Source organism: Helianthus annuus, chromosome 4, assembly GCF_002127325.2.
Source record: "Helianthus annuus cultivar XRQ/B chromosome 4, HanXRQr2.0-SUNRISE, whole genome shotgun sequence".
NCBI lineage: Eukaryota > Viridiplantae > Streptophyta > Magnoliopsida > Asterales > Asteraceae > Helianthus > Helianthus annuus.
In genome coordinates this window covers 8,206,810-8,222,930 of record NC_035436.2, presented here as the reverse complement: position 1 = coordinate 8,222,930, position 16,121 = coordinate 8,206,810, and the positions used below count along the sequence as shown (strand labels likewise).

Here is a 16,121-nt window from a genome sequence, read left to right as displayed (position 1 = left end):
TAACTTTTTTTATTCTTTGGTATTTAAAATTAGATTTATTCAACCCGTATAATACACGAGGTTTTTTTTTTAAGATATATCTTTTTTTAGAGTTATAAATGTTATTTTAGTCCATCAGGTTTGGGTCATTTTGTCAGTTAAGTCCAAAGGTTTCATTTTTCGTTTGTGGGTCCAAAAGGTTTCACCATTGCCATTCTAGTCCACTGAGTTAACTTCATCCATTTTTTCTGTTAATGAGAAGGACAATTCGGTCATTTTATATGTAATATTGTTAACTAGAAGGTCAATTCAGCCATATAAAATGACCGAATTGCCTTTCTCGTTAACAGAAATAATGGATTAAGTTTAACCCAGTGAACTAAAATGGGAACACTGAAAATCTTTTTCGACCCACTGACGAAAATGAAACCTTTGACTAAACTGACAAAATGTACCAAACCACAAGGACTAAAATGACATTTAACTCTTTTTTTATTATTTACTATAGAGATTTACAATTATTCAACCCGTGTAATACACATAGTTTTTAAAGATATAATTTTTTATTATTGGGTATGTAAGATTAGATTTTATTCAAGTGTATAACACATACAATACACAGGTTTTTTTTTTAAAATATAACTTTTAATTATTTAATATACAAAATTACATTTATCCAACCCGTGTAATATATATGACTTTTTAAAAATATAACTTTTTTATTATTTCGTATATAAAATTACATTTATTTAACTCGTACAATACATAGGGTTCTTAAAGATATAACTTTTTTTTATTATTTAGTATGTAAACTTACATTTATTCAATTCGTGTAATCACTGCAAAGAATTTTCGCAATAGCGGTGAAAATTCGCCGCTAATGAACCGTCGCTAATACCTGCCATGTCACTACTTATAGTAGATGTCGCCGCTAATTCTTTTAACTTTTTAGCGACGACTTCTGTGGTCGCTAAAGCCATCCATGTAACATCCGTTAAAATGGATTCCCGAAATCCGACCCATTTCGAAATTCGAATCCTAATCTTAATCTAACGGAAATTTTTCGCGAATTAAATAACCGTTGAAAGACTTTTATACGGTTAATTATCTGTGTAATTAATTATTTATTTTGTAAAAAGAAAACAATATAGTAATCAATTAATTAATTTAAAGGTTATTTAGATAACCTAGTTAGTTATAGGAAATCAAACTTAAACCAAGTTAATTTAACTATTTAATTAACTCCTTAAAAGTTGAGGGACTATTGTGTATATAACTGAAAGTATATAAAGAAAAATCTAAACCCTAACTCTTGTATCAGCCGCATCCCAAACCAGAACCCCCTGCCCCCTCTATGTTCTCCGGCGACTGGTACTGCATCCCGGCCATCATTTCGGTGTCATTCACCCGACAACACACCCACATACAAACACACACACTCTCGATCTCTCTTCCCCTCTCCGATTTCCGGCGACCACCATTCGGGGGTGGCGGCGCACGGTGGCTATTGGCAGCAATATGATGATGATGATCGAAGATGGAGAAGATGATGATGTCTGATGCCGATGAGAAGATGATGATGGCTGATGATGGTGCTCGGTTCGACGGCGGCGTCGCACGACGTTGGACGGCAGCGGCAGCAGCATAACGGCAGCGACGGTGAACGTGGTGGTTGTTCCGTTCAGTCTCGTTCCTGGTCATTTCAAAACCATGTTCGGCGGAACTCGACTCGCCATTTTGTTCGGTATAACTTCTGCCTACGATTCCACTTCAATTATTTGGTTATCTTTTTGGCATTTATAAGCTACCTTTAAAAATATATCATGTAGAATTAGACTAATGTTCAGGTATAAATTGAATCAAATGCATAACACTGTTCGACTGTTTTTTTTTTTTTTATAATAAAGAAGGTGACACGCAGCTATGAGTTAAAAATAATAACATTCCTAATTCTTCACAAAACCAAATGTAGCTTAATTGGTTACTGTTGTTGTTGATAACCACATGGTCGTAGGTTCGAGCCCGGTCTGCTACACACCGGTTTCTTTTTTTTTGTTTTGTTTAATTCAGTATTCTTTATCAATTGCATTCTTTACGATAAAGTCTTTCACTGTCGTTAACACTAAATAAATGTTTATGTCTTGGAAAACATTAGTGGAAAAATAAAGCTTTAGATATGTTTAAACAGTATTAATAAAAGTTAATTTGTTTAAGGAATAATAGTTCTAAAATTATTCAGTACTTATGAATTAAAACCCTTAACAATTAATCAAATTTCATTTAAACTTCCTTTTTACAATAAGTTAATAACAAACTTAAATTATCAAATCTATTTCTCTTATAAAAACAAAAGTTTATATTGAGATAAAATATAATATACCAATTACTAAATTGTAAACCATACAATATTAAGAATTCTATTTAACGTATAGTTATTAACTAGATCGTTATGTGACATTTTTATATCCATAGGATAACCACTCTCGTTCGTTCTCTTGGAATTCCGTTTACTCATGCACCATCATTTGCCCTTATCGGGTGACCTCGGTGTTCCATCCTCCCAAACTCGTACCCTCGTCAACACTTGGATAATCGGAAGCATTTGCAATATTGTGAGTATACTCGCAACCCCCTTTTTATGTTTACCACCTTTTGGGGTGTAACATGTTTTACTATTAAACTACACTTAAACTTATTATTTATGCAATGCAGAAAACAATCCTTATACATGAATACTATGTTATGATACTTGATGCTTACGTGGACCATACTTATGTGATATGTTTTAGTCATTAGCTCTCACGAGCCTCCCTTCGACATGTATAGCGCTATAGAAGTAACGCACCGCCCCCCTTAAACTTGGGTTATGTTGAATTAATTAAACTTTCTTGCGTAAACAGAGGTTGGCTAGAAATATTGCATGCCACGATAGGTTGATCACGTATAAACTAAGTTGCCATGTGGATTCGTTTTAAACTTTTGTACTTATACTTATACTTATGCTTAAACTTGTATACTCGCCTTTGCTTTTGCATTGAACTTTATTTTAAACATGTTATAGGCTGAGGATGATGATGCTATGAAATGAAGTAGCGTTGATGCCTAGATACACATATAGACGTTTAGGTTTAATCGTTGTATCAATTTTGATTATGTTGTATTGTAATTCCTTTGAACTTGACGTTATTTGATTTCTTTGTAATGTTGACAAATGAATGATGAAATGAAATCGGTTTATTAAATATTGTCACAAATAGCGTTTTGATGTCTCTAGCAATCTTCACACTTCGTCTCATCCCGATGTTTCCGCCATTGGTTGGGGTGTGACAGATTGGTATCAGAGCCATAACTATAGGGAATTAGGAATAAGTAGGAATGCTTTGCCCTAGTCTATAGTTCTAGAACCTTATTCTTTTGTTTTGCTTGAACCACTTGCATGATACATTATATGCTCCTTATTTATTTTCTTTTGACCTTTTTAAACATATATGTCACTTTTGTGTAAATACTTTGCTTTATTATTTGTTAATACTTGTTGTATTGCCCCATTCTTTATGTGTTATTCTTGAAATGTTTTTTTACGTGTTATTTTCTCGAGATACTTTATGTGCTTGTGCTTATTATTATTTTGAACATACGTCTTTACTCGTTTATACTAAAAAAAATCAGAATCACTCATATCACACCAACGAGATGAATTCACCAAAATAGGCGTGAAACCCACAATTTGGTGAATGACTCTCAATCCATCTATACGTTTTACGCGGAATTCGCCACCAAGCTAGGAGTGAAATCCTCACCTTGATGGAGAATTTCCATTTTCAAATTCTAGAAGACCCTTGCCAAAGTGTTGAAATTTAATTTTGACCCGGCGAGTACCAACCACACTTAGGGCACGAAATTGTCAAGTTAGGGGTGAAACCTGTATCTTGTCGATTAGTTTCGCGCCTTGATTTTTATAAATCCCGCCAAGTCTCGAATTTTCGATTGGATTGGGTCATGTAGTAACCGGAAGGGTAAATACCGTTAACCGACGTGTCGGCGAGAGTATTTCACCTATTAGGCCAAAGCATGCTCTCAATTCAGGAGACTCTTCGACCACTTTGGTTAGTCAACGTTCCGTTTTGGAACCATCCAAGTTTCTTTTTATCAAACTTACGCTTATTTATTTCCGATCTTTTATAATGAAACTCTCTTTTGTCAAATTTGAACCATTTTTGATATTTCACTTTTGCACATACATCATACTATTACTTTTCATACGATCATACATTATTAGCATACATAATTTTACGTAATTTTATTTACACTTCTTGCAACAACAAATGGAGACATGTCATCAAGATAGGGGTGATTCCCTTACCATAACGACTAACTCCGTTTTATTTCTCACCTTACAACGACTTCACCAACGAGTTAGGGGTGATTCCATTACCTAGGTGATCGTTCCCAACGCTTTCTTTTAATAGGCTATATTATGTAAACATGATCATGTTTATACCTAAATCATTTATCATGTATTTCAAAATGCTTCATTTATTTAAACGTACCTCTTATTCTATAATCTATTTTCACAGCACTCGCATACACAAAAATTTTAATGTTACCATAAACGCTTATTCCTCGATTTTCAAAATTTCACGAAATACTACTTGTCAGTCTAGTCGGTCTAATAAACCCGTTACCCACAAATTCACCAATCAACGTAAATATTGAAACACGCTCCTCTCACACCATTAAACTAGAGATTTTTTATTTTCAATTGAGAATCAAATCAACTTTTTTGCACACACCTATAAAATATTACCAATATTATTCAATCATTTACTAAAATTCCTTTTCAAAACCAATGAAACATTCTTCAACAATCACTAAGTTCATGTATCAAATTCCTTTTCCTAAGGATCAACTTTTTCACAAGAAGCTGTAAGTTTCAAAATTTTCTAACATAAAATTACTTAAAACGATGCAAACTTATTAATCTCTATAACTTTTTTTTCAAAACCTCACTCGATACATCAATTAAATTCAAAACACGTGGGCAAGGAAACTTCATAAGAACCGACAAATTTTCAACTTATGTAAACTCTTTTAAAACCGCAGTAGCATTTCCATTCCTTTACAAAGTACTTTCCATATAACCAATAGACGTTTCATACTCCCTTTACATTCACAAACTAGAGTCTATATCTCGTGACAATCCAATCTATTTTAACTCCACGTTTTGCGCAAACAACTATATATGAATATCATTTTACACGTTTTAATTGATATCTCACAACAATCTCGCATGTGTCACCTGTTTTCTTTTCCTTTCATACTCAAAACTTCTTAATCTTTTCGTGTTTGAACTAGTGTATTTCGATTTATACTATCAACAAAATCATTATTCCTTGCATTTATACTTATACATGTTATGTCTTCACTTATATTCATTTATACGTTTTATGTTATATTCGTACTCATATTTATACTCGCATCTATAAGATTTATAATTTATACTCACATTCATCCGTTTATGTACTCAAATTTCTCAAGCGCTTTATATGTCTAAATTCGTGATGCTTTAACATATACTATATACGAAATTTTCATTATTCGTACCTACACTCATACTCATATGTTTTATATTTATACGTACGCCCACATGCGTATGTACACTTGCACTTATACTTATGTTCATGCATTCATTCATACTCGTGATTCATACATTCGTACCCATACGCGAGCGGAATCCGAGGGATTCGCTTACGTGGGTCCCATAAATACTTAAGCATGGACTTGCTTGCATGCTACACTCATATACGTACACATTCATATTTTTCAAATTTATGTATACCCTGATTCGTACACAACTAGTACAAGCTATGCGGATCATGCGACGATCAATATAATCACGGGTGCACACGGGATTATGGTGATAGGCGCATGAGAATCATAGAGTGTACTACTGTGTATAGTAAGACACGGAACGTAACATGACACGGAATACGTAACGAACGTAATGTGGTCAAAACATGGTGGATACGCCGCTGGTACTTCCTATACATAAGTGTTTTCACCATGTTACCAAACTCTCGTAAAACGTGCCATGAGAAATTCAGTGTTTTGCAGACCCTTTGACCTTTATACAAACTGTAAACAGCTCACAAACGCATTATATCCGATTGTCCATGACGAGACTTCATTCTTAACGCTCTACTTTATTCTGTCCAATACACATATCATCCTTATACTCACATTTGTGTATTTAAAATCAATCGTTCACTTTTGTACTCCCATTATTCTCCTTTATTCTTTGTCTTTTATACAAACCTCGTTCGCGATCAAGTCTAATCTATTTTCTCTGTTGAATCTTTGGATGCCATCTTTCAAAAGTCTTCCTCTTAGATTTCGAGGACGAAATCTCCTAAAGTAGGGGAGACTGTAACATCCGTTAAAATGGATTCCCGAAATCCGACCCATTTCGAAATTCGAATCCTAATCTTAATCTAACGGAAATTTTTCGCGAATTAAATAACCGTTGAAAGACTTTTATACGGTTAATTATCTGTGTAATTAATTATTTATTTTGTAAAAAGAAAACAATATAGTAATCAATTAATTAATTTAAAGGTTATTTAGATAACCTAGTTAGTTATAGGAAATCAAACTTAAACCAAGTTAATTTAACTATTTAATTAACTCCTTAAAAGTTGAGGGACTATTGTGTATATAACTGAAAGTATATAAAGAAAAATCTAAACCCTAACTCTTGTATCAGCCGCATCCCAAACCAGAACCCCCTGCCCCCTCTATGTTCTCCGGCGACTGGTACTGCATCCCGGCCATCATTTCGGTGTCATTCACCCGACAACACACCCACATACAAACACACACACTCTCGATCTCTCTTCCCCTCTCCGATTTCCGGCGACCACCATTCGGGGGTGGCGGCGCACGGTGGCTATTGGCAGCAATATGATGATGATGATCGAAGATGGAGAAGATGATGATGTCTGATGCCGATGAGAAGATGATGATGGCTGATGATGGTGCTCGGTTCGACGGCGGCGTCGCACGACGTTGGACGGCAGCGGCAGCAGCATAACGGCAGCGACGGTGAACGTGGTGGTTGTTCCGTTCAGTCTCGTTCCTGGTCATTTCAAAACCATGTTCGGCGGAACTCGACTCGCCATTTTGTTCGGTATAACTTCTGCCTACGATTCCACTTCAATTATTTGGTTATCTTTTTGGCATTTATAAGCTACCTTTAAAAATATATCATGTAGAATTAGACTAATGTTCAGGTATAAATTGAATCAAATGCATAACACTGTTCGACTGTTTTTTTTTTTTTATAATAAAGAAGGTGACACGCAGCTATGAGTTAAAAATAATAACATTCCTAATTCTTCACAAAACCAAATGTAGCTTAATTGGTTACTGTTGTTGTTGATAACCACATGGTCGTAGGTTCGAGCCCGGTCTGCTACACACCGGTTTCTTTTTTTTTTTGTTTTGTTTAATTCAGTATTCTTTATCAATTGCATTCTTTACGATAAAGTCTTCCACTGTCGTTAACACTAAATAAATGTTTATGTCTTGGAAAACATTAGTGGAAAAATAAAGCTTTAGATATGTTTAAACAGTATTAATAAAAGTTAATTTGTTTAAGGAATAATAGTTCTAAAATTATTCAGTACTTATGAATTAAAACCCTTAACAATTAATCAAATTTCATTTAAACTTCCTTTTTACAATAAGTTAATAACAAACTTAAATTATCAAATCTATTTCTCGTATAAAAACAAAAGTTTATATTGAGATAAAATATAATATACCAATTACTAAATTGTAAACCATACAATATTAAGAATTCTATTTAACGTATAGTTATTAACTAGATCGTTATGTGACATTTTTATATCCATAGGATAACCACTCTCGTTCGTTCTCTTGGAATTCCGTTTACTCATGCACCATCATTTGCCCTTATCGGGTGACCTCGGTGTTCCATCCTCCCAAACTCGTACCCTCGTCAACACTTGGATAATCGGAAGCATTTGCAATATTGTGAGTATACTCGCAACCCCCTTTTTATGTTTACCACTTTTTGGGGTGTAACATGTTTTACTTTTAAACTACACTTAAACTTATTATTTATGCAATGCAGAAAACAATCCTTATACATGAATACTATGTTATGATACTTGATGCTTACGTGGACCATACTTATGTGATATGTTTTAGTCATTAGCTCTCACGAGCCTCCCTTCGACATGTATAGCGCTATAGAAGTAACGCACCGCCCCCCTTAAACTTGGGTTATGTTGAATTAATTAAACTTTCTTGCGTAAACAGAGGTTGGCTAGAAATATTGCATGCCACGATAGGTTGATCACGTATAAACTAAGTTGCCATGTGGATTCGTTTTAAACTTTTGTACTTATACTTATACTTATGCTTAAACTTGTATACTCGCCTTTGCTTTTGCATTGAACTTTATTTTAAACATGTTATAGGCTGAGGATGATGATGCTATGAAATGAAGTAGCGTTGATGCCTAGATACACATATAGACGTTTAGGTTTAATCGTTGTATCAATTTTGATTATGTTGTATTGTAATTCCTTTGAACTTGACGTTATTTGATTTCTTTGTAATGTTGACAAATGAATGATGAAATGAAATCGGTTTATTAAATATTGTCACAAATAGCGTTTTGATGTCTCTAGCAATCTTCACACTTCGTCTCATCCCGATGTTTCCGCCATTGGTTGGGGTGTGACAATCCATGACACACGTCAACAAATATCATCAGCGACGACAAATGTCGCCGCTAAAAGTCAAAAAATTCTTTTTTTCCTTGCTTAATCCCAGTTTTTGCAAAATTACCGTAACCTGCTGTTTCTTTTAGTTTTCCACAGGCAAACAATACTTCAAGCAACACCAAGTTTTAAACATAAACCTACAACAAAAGTATTTTGATTGGTTAAGTTAAAGTTTTGAAAGCCCTAAATTTAATACAAATACATCATTCTCCCTCCTCGTCTGTGTCATATTCGTTGCCTTTTCTTGATTCCTTCTTATCCATAGCTTGGTAGAATCGTTCCATAAATCTCGGGTCTTCAAACAATCTTCGTTAATATCTTTTTGGCTACATAATGTGTAAGGGGAACCTTGTTGCCTTTAGGAGGTGAAGATTGCAAAAACTCGAGAAGCTCATCAAATGAACGGTTAGTCCATTTGTTCTTCGTCTCACATATGCATAAGCTTTGAAATAAAGTCAAGAGATATGAAGACAAGTAATTCTTTACTTTCTCCTTTTACAAAGATTATAATTCTATAAATACGCCACCGGTCCTTCATCTTAAAAAACAAGTGATTCTTTACTTTCTCCTTTTACAAAGATTATAATTCTATAAATACGTCACCAATCCTTCATCTTAAAAAACAAGTAATTCTTTACTTTCTCCTTTTACAAAGATTATAATTCTATAAATACGCCACCGGTCTTTCATCTTAAAAAACAAGTAATTCTTTACTTTCTCCTTTTACAAAGATTATAATTCTATAAATACGCCACCGGTCCTTCTCTTAAAAAACAAGTAATTCTTTACTTTCTCCTTTTACAAAGATTATAATTCTATAAATACGCCACCGGTCCTTCATCTTAAAAACAAGTAATTCTTTACTTTCTCCCTTTACAAAGATTATAATTCTATAAATACGCCACCGGTCATTCATCATTCATTCATCATTTCTCACCTCAGAGTTTTAGGTTCCAAGTTCCAACACTTTTCACCTTCTTCCCTTCCTGTCTTTATCCTCATAATATCTATCTGGTCATCGATTCCCATTTCTCCCTCATAAGAATCATGGCGTCTTTTGTTACCTCTTATGGCATTGAGTCTGAACCTGCCACTTCCTCCTCTGTACCCGTCACTTCCTCCTCCGTACAAGGGCCACACCCGTTCCGTCTCATCGAACTTTCAGAGATTCGCAAAGCAACAGAAAACTTTGATGAATCATTAGTAATCGGGAAGGGAGGTTTCGGGAAGGTTTACAAAGGTAACATGATCAATGGAGAAAGTCTTCTTGTTGTTGCGATTAAACGTTTGGATTCCGAGTCACGTCAAGGGGCAGCAGAATTTGAAACGGAAGTTAAAATGCTTTCTACATTGCGCCACCGTAATATTGTGTCCTTGATTGGTTGTTGTATTCATGAACAAGAGAAAATACTTGTGTATGAATACATGTCCAAAGGATCACTTTATGATCATCTCCATAAACGTGGTACCTCTCTTTCTTGGCCTAGGCGACTCAACATATGCCTAGATGCAGGCCGTGGGTTATCATACTTGCACAATCATGTCGCAGTCGACTATGGTGTTATACATAGAGATTTCAAGAGCGAAAATATTTTATTACATGAAAGCTGGACTGCAAAGGTTTCCGATTTTGGGTTGTCAAAAGCATGCCCGACGAACATGCTATCTGATTATGTTAGTGAAAGTGGCAAAGGGACTTTTGGGTATATGGATCCCAATATTTTCCGTTCTGGAAAAATTACAAGGAAGTCCGATGTATTTGCTTTTGGGGTGCTGTTGCTGGAAGTGTTGTGTAGGAGGCGTGCAGTGAGTAAGAATCTTGGTGAGCAGGAACCACAGGGTTTGGTGGCATGGTTCCAAACTAAGAAAGAAGAGAATTTAGATCATATAGTAGATTCAGAGATAAGGAGCGAAATACACCGAAAATGTTTGGAGCAATTTATTAGACTTGCTGAGAATTGTTTGCACGACAAGCCAGAAGAGCGCCCAAACATGGATATGGTTGTGACCACTCTTGAGTTGCTTATTTTCTCACAAGAAAAAGCCAATACGCAAGCTGGAGGCAAAACAATATTTAGTAGATTGGTTGATAGGCTTCCCTTCCCCTCCAGAGGAGAAAAGTCTGGTATTTCTTCAATTGTGCATATGCATTACACACACACACGCACGTATGTGTGTATCCCTCTTTACATATACTAACTGGATATCAGTTTAGACATCAAAATGCCATACGTGACAATTAGGAAAAGTAACTAAAATAATATAGCTAACACATGCTTGGAATTGATAACTTCTTCTACTAACTTCTTTTTATTCTTTTAACCATGACAATGGTATGAGATACTCTTTTAGATTCGCTACAACCCTGACCGGAATTCTGGGATTCATGTGCAATGAAATGCTTGTTTAAGAAGTTAAAGGCCATAGTTCCATTTACAAAAAAAAAAAAAAAAAAGCCCCTTGTTTAGGGGGATAGTTTCGTTTCTTAATACTAGAGGATCTAACTTTTGTATTGGGCTTGCCTTGGGGCGTAGCTAGGAGGATGTATGCTAGCATATTACCCTAAGAAACTTATAATTTAAGATGTCTATGGGCAGTAATCCTTCAAACAGTGGCGGATCCAGGGGTGTTTTGGGGTTCCCGGGAACCCCCTTAGTTTGGAAATAAATGAAAAAAAAATAGTGGAAATTTTATATGATTTTAAAAAAAATAGTGAGAATTAGTGAAAATCTACCAAAAGGAACCTGGTGGGAAAAATTCATAGATCCGCCACTCCCTTCAAACTGGTTCACAACTTCAAATAACATATATATTTATGCATATTCGAACCAAAGATTACTTTGTGTGGTGGTGGAAAGCTTAAACATGCATTTAAATTAACTATTTGTATGACTCCAGAGATGATAGAAGTTCGTGCTCATTTCCAAAGTCCAAACCCAACTCTAAAAGAAGTTAAGTTTGCGGATTTAAAAAAAGCTACAAAAAATTTTAGCATGGATATGCGTATTCCGCCTACATATGTGGGAAGGGTGTTCTTAGCATGGGTTGAGCAGAACACATTGGCCCCTTCAAAAGAACGTGATGGAATTGCTATTGCGGTTAAAAGGCATATACCCTCTGCTAAATGGCTAGTAAGTATATATCAATGCTAAGTTGATTTGTTTGATAAATCTTATTTCCTAAATGTAACTCATAAAATTTGTGAGTTCAGGCAGAGAAGAACATCTTAGGACAATTGGCTCATCCAAATATCATTAAACTCTTGGGATACTCTAATAATGAAAACGAAAACTTGCTTGTTTACGAGTACATGCCAAACAAAAGTTTTCTTGAGTTTTTCTGCACGGGTAAACTATACAAGGATCTCTTAGAAACCATCATTCCCTTGTTATTATTCTCGATTTTTGAATTAGTGTAACATATTAGTGGTGTAAGTTGAATAATTTTGCAGTATCTGGTATTGCAGAGACAATTTCATGGGAAATCCGACTTTTAATAATGATTGGAGTTGCCCGCGCACTGGCATATTTGCATTTGAAAAATATCATACATGGTGGTTTGGAACCCTCTCATATACTACTTGATGAAGTATGTGCTCTTCTGCTATTTTTGATTGATGGCACTTTTTGCTATTATGCCATCCAATTAGTTAACCACTTATCTTTTTGTTTTCTATTCCAGGATCTTAGTGCAAAACTCGGGGGTTTTGGGTTGGCGACAAATGGCCCTGAAACACATGTTCTTACAGAAGTTGAGGGACGCAGAGGATATATGGACCCAAACTACCAATCTAATGGTATGCTACTATGTAACAAAGTGACATTGTGAAGCGGTATAGAGGTGCTTGTCATCTCATGTCTAAAATTTGATTTTTTTTACATGAACAATGGTTTGTTTCAAATTTACAGGCCAGTTGACTCTGAAGAGTGACATCTATGGTTTCGGAGTGATGTTATTGAAAAGTATAACAGGCCGAAGCTTTTTTTTCCTCCATGAGAATCAAACCTTGGTAGATTGTGCCACAGGGATCCACACAAATAGAAGAAATGTAAAGGAAATAATTGATCCACGTCTTGAAGACAACTACTCCCTACAAAGTGTTTCTGAATGTTTTTCATTGGCAGTAAGATGTGTTTCCAACAACCCCGCGGATAGGCCTTCAAGTGAAGAAGTTTTGCAGAATTTGGAACAAATTCATGCTCTCTACAAGTAATGGAAGGAAAATCCCAGACACATGACTGTATGAAATAAGGTTGATTTGTTTTATTAGTAGTAGTGTCCTCAACTAGCTTGCCAAATAAAAAACATGGGATGTATACAGAGACTTCAAAGGTTTAATGGATGCACTTAATTATATACGAATTCTCTTTCGTGGATATGTTATACAACCAATAGCTAGCGTGTGTACTGAATATTAGGGGTGTTCAAAACCGGATATCTGAAAATTTCGGATAGTTCATTTCACTATCCGAACCCGTATCCGAAATCCGAATTTTCAAATATAGGCTTGGATATTGAATCGGATATTCAAAAAACTTTAAAATTAAACATTATGACCACTTTTAAAACCTCGGTTTGGACAAGCCAAATCAACAAATGTAAGACCATTAAACAAAATTAAAAGCATCTCAAAATTAATTAGTAGATCTACATTGAAATCTAATAAAAAACTCCAACTAATGCAACATGTCATTTTCTTATTCAAAATTTCAACTAATGCCACATGGAATTTTCTTATACAAATCATTAATATTATTAGTAATATTATGCTATTGATATTTATATTAATTAAAATTCAAGATTGATAATTAAAAAATATACTTAAAGTTTTTATTAAAAGAATACTTCAACTTTTCTTTTAATGGCGGTTATCTATAATTTTAAAAGCTACGATTTTAATACTTTTTAAAATGAATAATTATGCTTTTGTTTTTTCATATGATCTATAATTTTCATATTCCACATATTAAATGTGGTTTCTGATTTATTCTTGTAGTTTACAATAATTTATGCTTAAGGTGAATACTATGAACTAATCAGTATCACATATTTGTAATAGGATTTTTGTTTCTCTTTTAATAGAAAATGTTTGAATCTTTTTTATCATTCTTTTCAGGTTGTAACGCTTCATGTCAACAAAGGCGTTTTTTACGAGTCAAAAGGATATGAGTCATGTTAGGCCAACGTTTCAACAACTTTTGTGCATTCTGTTTTTTTATATATAGACATTTTGTAGTGTTTAAAGTATTGTTAATGACTAACGAAAACATATTATCAAAAGTATGACATAGGATTTCTTTTTAATAAAACGATAGCATTCAAATACTTTTGACACATTTGGTCATTTCAATTTTTTGTTTTTTTAAATGAAACTTGTTACTCAGTTGAATCTTTCCGATAAAATACGACTCTAATTGACCGTTTTCACAATCATATATAAAATGTAATTTCAGTTCTATGATCTATTTAGAGATTTATAATATATATACATATATACATATATACACACTGCCCGTGTAGTATACGGGTCTATAAAATAATTTAATAAATAAAATAATAGAGCAAACAAATGAAAGGGCAAAGAACACGAGGAGCCTTCTAACATAAAAAAAACAAAGGAAACATTGCAGATCAGCAACATATTATCGCAACTGGATCAGATTGAAGGAGTAGGGTGACGATTCGCGATCAAAAAAGATTATTGAATGATTGTTGATACAGATTTTGTGTCCGATGCTTGTCGAATAAATTAGATTTATTTTATGCTGAATTTGTAATAGTTATTGAAACGGTCAAACAAATGTGTATTGACCCGCTCGTTTGAAGTGGTCAAACGAGAGGGTTTTGTGTTTGACCATGTGTGTTTGCTAGACAAGTGGGTGTGGGTATAAATACCAACCCCTTGTTTATTTGCAAAGTTAGAGAGTTAGAGTGAGTGAGCTCATTTGAGAGAGTTCACAGTGAGTTGTTTGGTTTGGGGGAGAGATCACCACTTGGTCTCTCCCCGGATGTATACTCCTTTGGTATTAGTTCGGTTATCTTCTAATCGGTCCGATTTGTATCTTTTTACTACCGATTAATACAAAGAAATTTTGTTTATCCATCTCTAATCTCTCCCGTCTTGAACTAATCTCACACTATTCACGGTTTTGGTCCCGAAATACGGTCCTACAATTGGTATCAGAGCCATGGTACCCGATTTAGTAAATCTAATCGTTTGCTAAATCACATGTGCTCTAGATCTGTTATTTTTGTGATTTTTTTTGTTCAAGATGTAAAAATGGTGAAATGAAGAAAACCCAGATTTGGAACTAAATCTACGGGTCTGAGATGTGTAGGATCGTTTGCACGACCAAACGAGTCGTTCAGAAGAGATCTAATCAATACGAGAGGCGGAAACTAACGTATCGACTTTGAAACAGCTTGATTTATACACTAATTGTCTTGTATATTGATTTAACAGCGTTACAGATCGAATGACACGTCGGCAACACTTCGGCACCGGAATCAGAATCGTTACAAATGAAATGAAGACACAGGTATATATAGGTGAGGCATTTCGCACGAAATGGCTTTCCCATTTCGTGCGAAATGGTTCCATCTCACATGATTCACACTTTTCTCGATTTACGTGACCTGATCTATCATTCCTATTACAAGACTCGATATAAGACGAAGTCGACAGACATATGCACCAACAGACTCCCCCTTGGATGTCGACGAGTCTTCAGTAGGTCGAGTCTTCAATCTTTATCAGTCATTGAGCTCTTCCAAAGTATCTGACTGTGAACTCATCCTCAATCTTTATCATCTTCTTTCTCTCTCTTCTAGAGTCGCAACCTAACTCTATCTTCTCTTGATCAGATCTCTTGATTCCTTAAGTTCATCAGACTCCCCCTTTCGATCAGCTGGGATCGCAGTCTGTAATTCACAATCTTCAGGATTTGGATTGGAAACCTGGCTCTAATCAACATAAGACTATGCGGAAAATCTTCAGGAATCAAACCCTGGCTAACCTACACATTCTCTACCTCACAATAAATTTCACAAATTTAAAATTTGACAAATTTATGTACCACAAGCAAATATCATTTAATCATTTCAAAATCTTTTCTTATTAACAAACTCTCCCAACCCAATGTTCATCATGTTTAGCACTTGAAATTTTGAAAATCAGCTCTTCATCATCAGTTGTCGAAAATCTTTTTGATTTTTTCAAACTTTTTATGCTAAAAAAAATTGACAATCTTTTTGGATTTTCGATTTTAAAGAAAAACAGTAAAGAAATATTTACATACAAAATTTTTGTGAGTTTGTGTAAGAGGATCA

The 16,121-nt window shown here is 34.6% G+C and overlaps 1 protein-coding gene across 1 annotated transcript; it reads left to right on the top strand.

The window, feature by feature from the left end:
- Positions 1–8,727: 8,727 nt before the first annotated feature.
- LOC110935696 (probable serine/threonine-protein kinase PIX7) lies at positions 8,728–13,162 on the top strand. Its single transcript, XM_022178056.2, has 6 exons — positions 8,728–10,917; positions 11,691–11,923; positions 12,004–12,139; positions 12,259–12,380; positions 12,474–12,588; positions 12,701–13,162. The coding sequence occupies exons 1-6, from the start codon at positions 9,840–9,842 to the stop codon at positions 13,003–13,005; spliced, it is 1,989 nt and encodes a 662-aa protein (XP_022033748.1). The 5' UTR covers positions 8,728–9,839; the 3' UTR covers positions 13,006–13,162.
- Positions 13,163–16,121: the final 2,959 nt, after the last annotated feature.

Bases quoted from the DNA above. Each gene is read 5' to 3' on its own strand.
- LOC110935696 (XM_022178056.2), top strand. From the start codon at position 9,840: ATGGCGTCTTTTGTTACCTCTTATGGCATTGAGTCTGAACCTGCCACT. The intron at 11,924-12,003 runs GTAAGTATATAT...TTGTGAGTTCAG, and splicing joins TACCCTCTGCTAAATGGCTA to GCAGAGAAGAACATCTTAGG. The intron at 12,381-12,473 runs GTATGTGCTCTT...TTTCTATTCCAG, and splicing joins CTCATATACTACTTGATGAA to GATCTTAGTGCAAAACTCGG.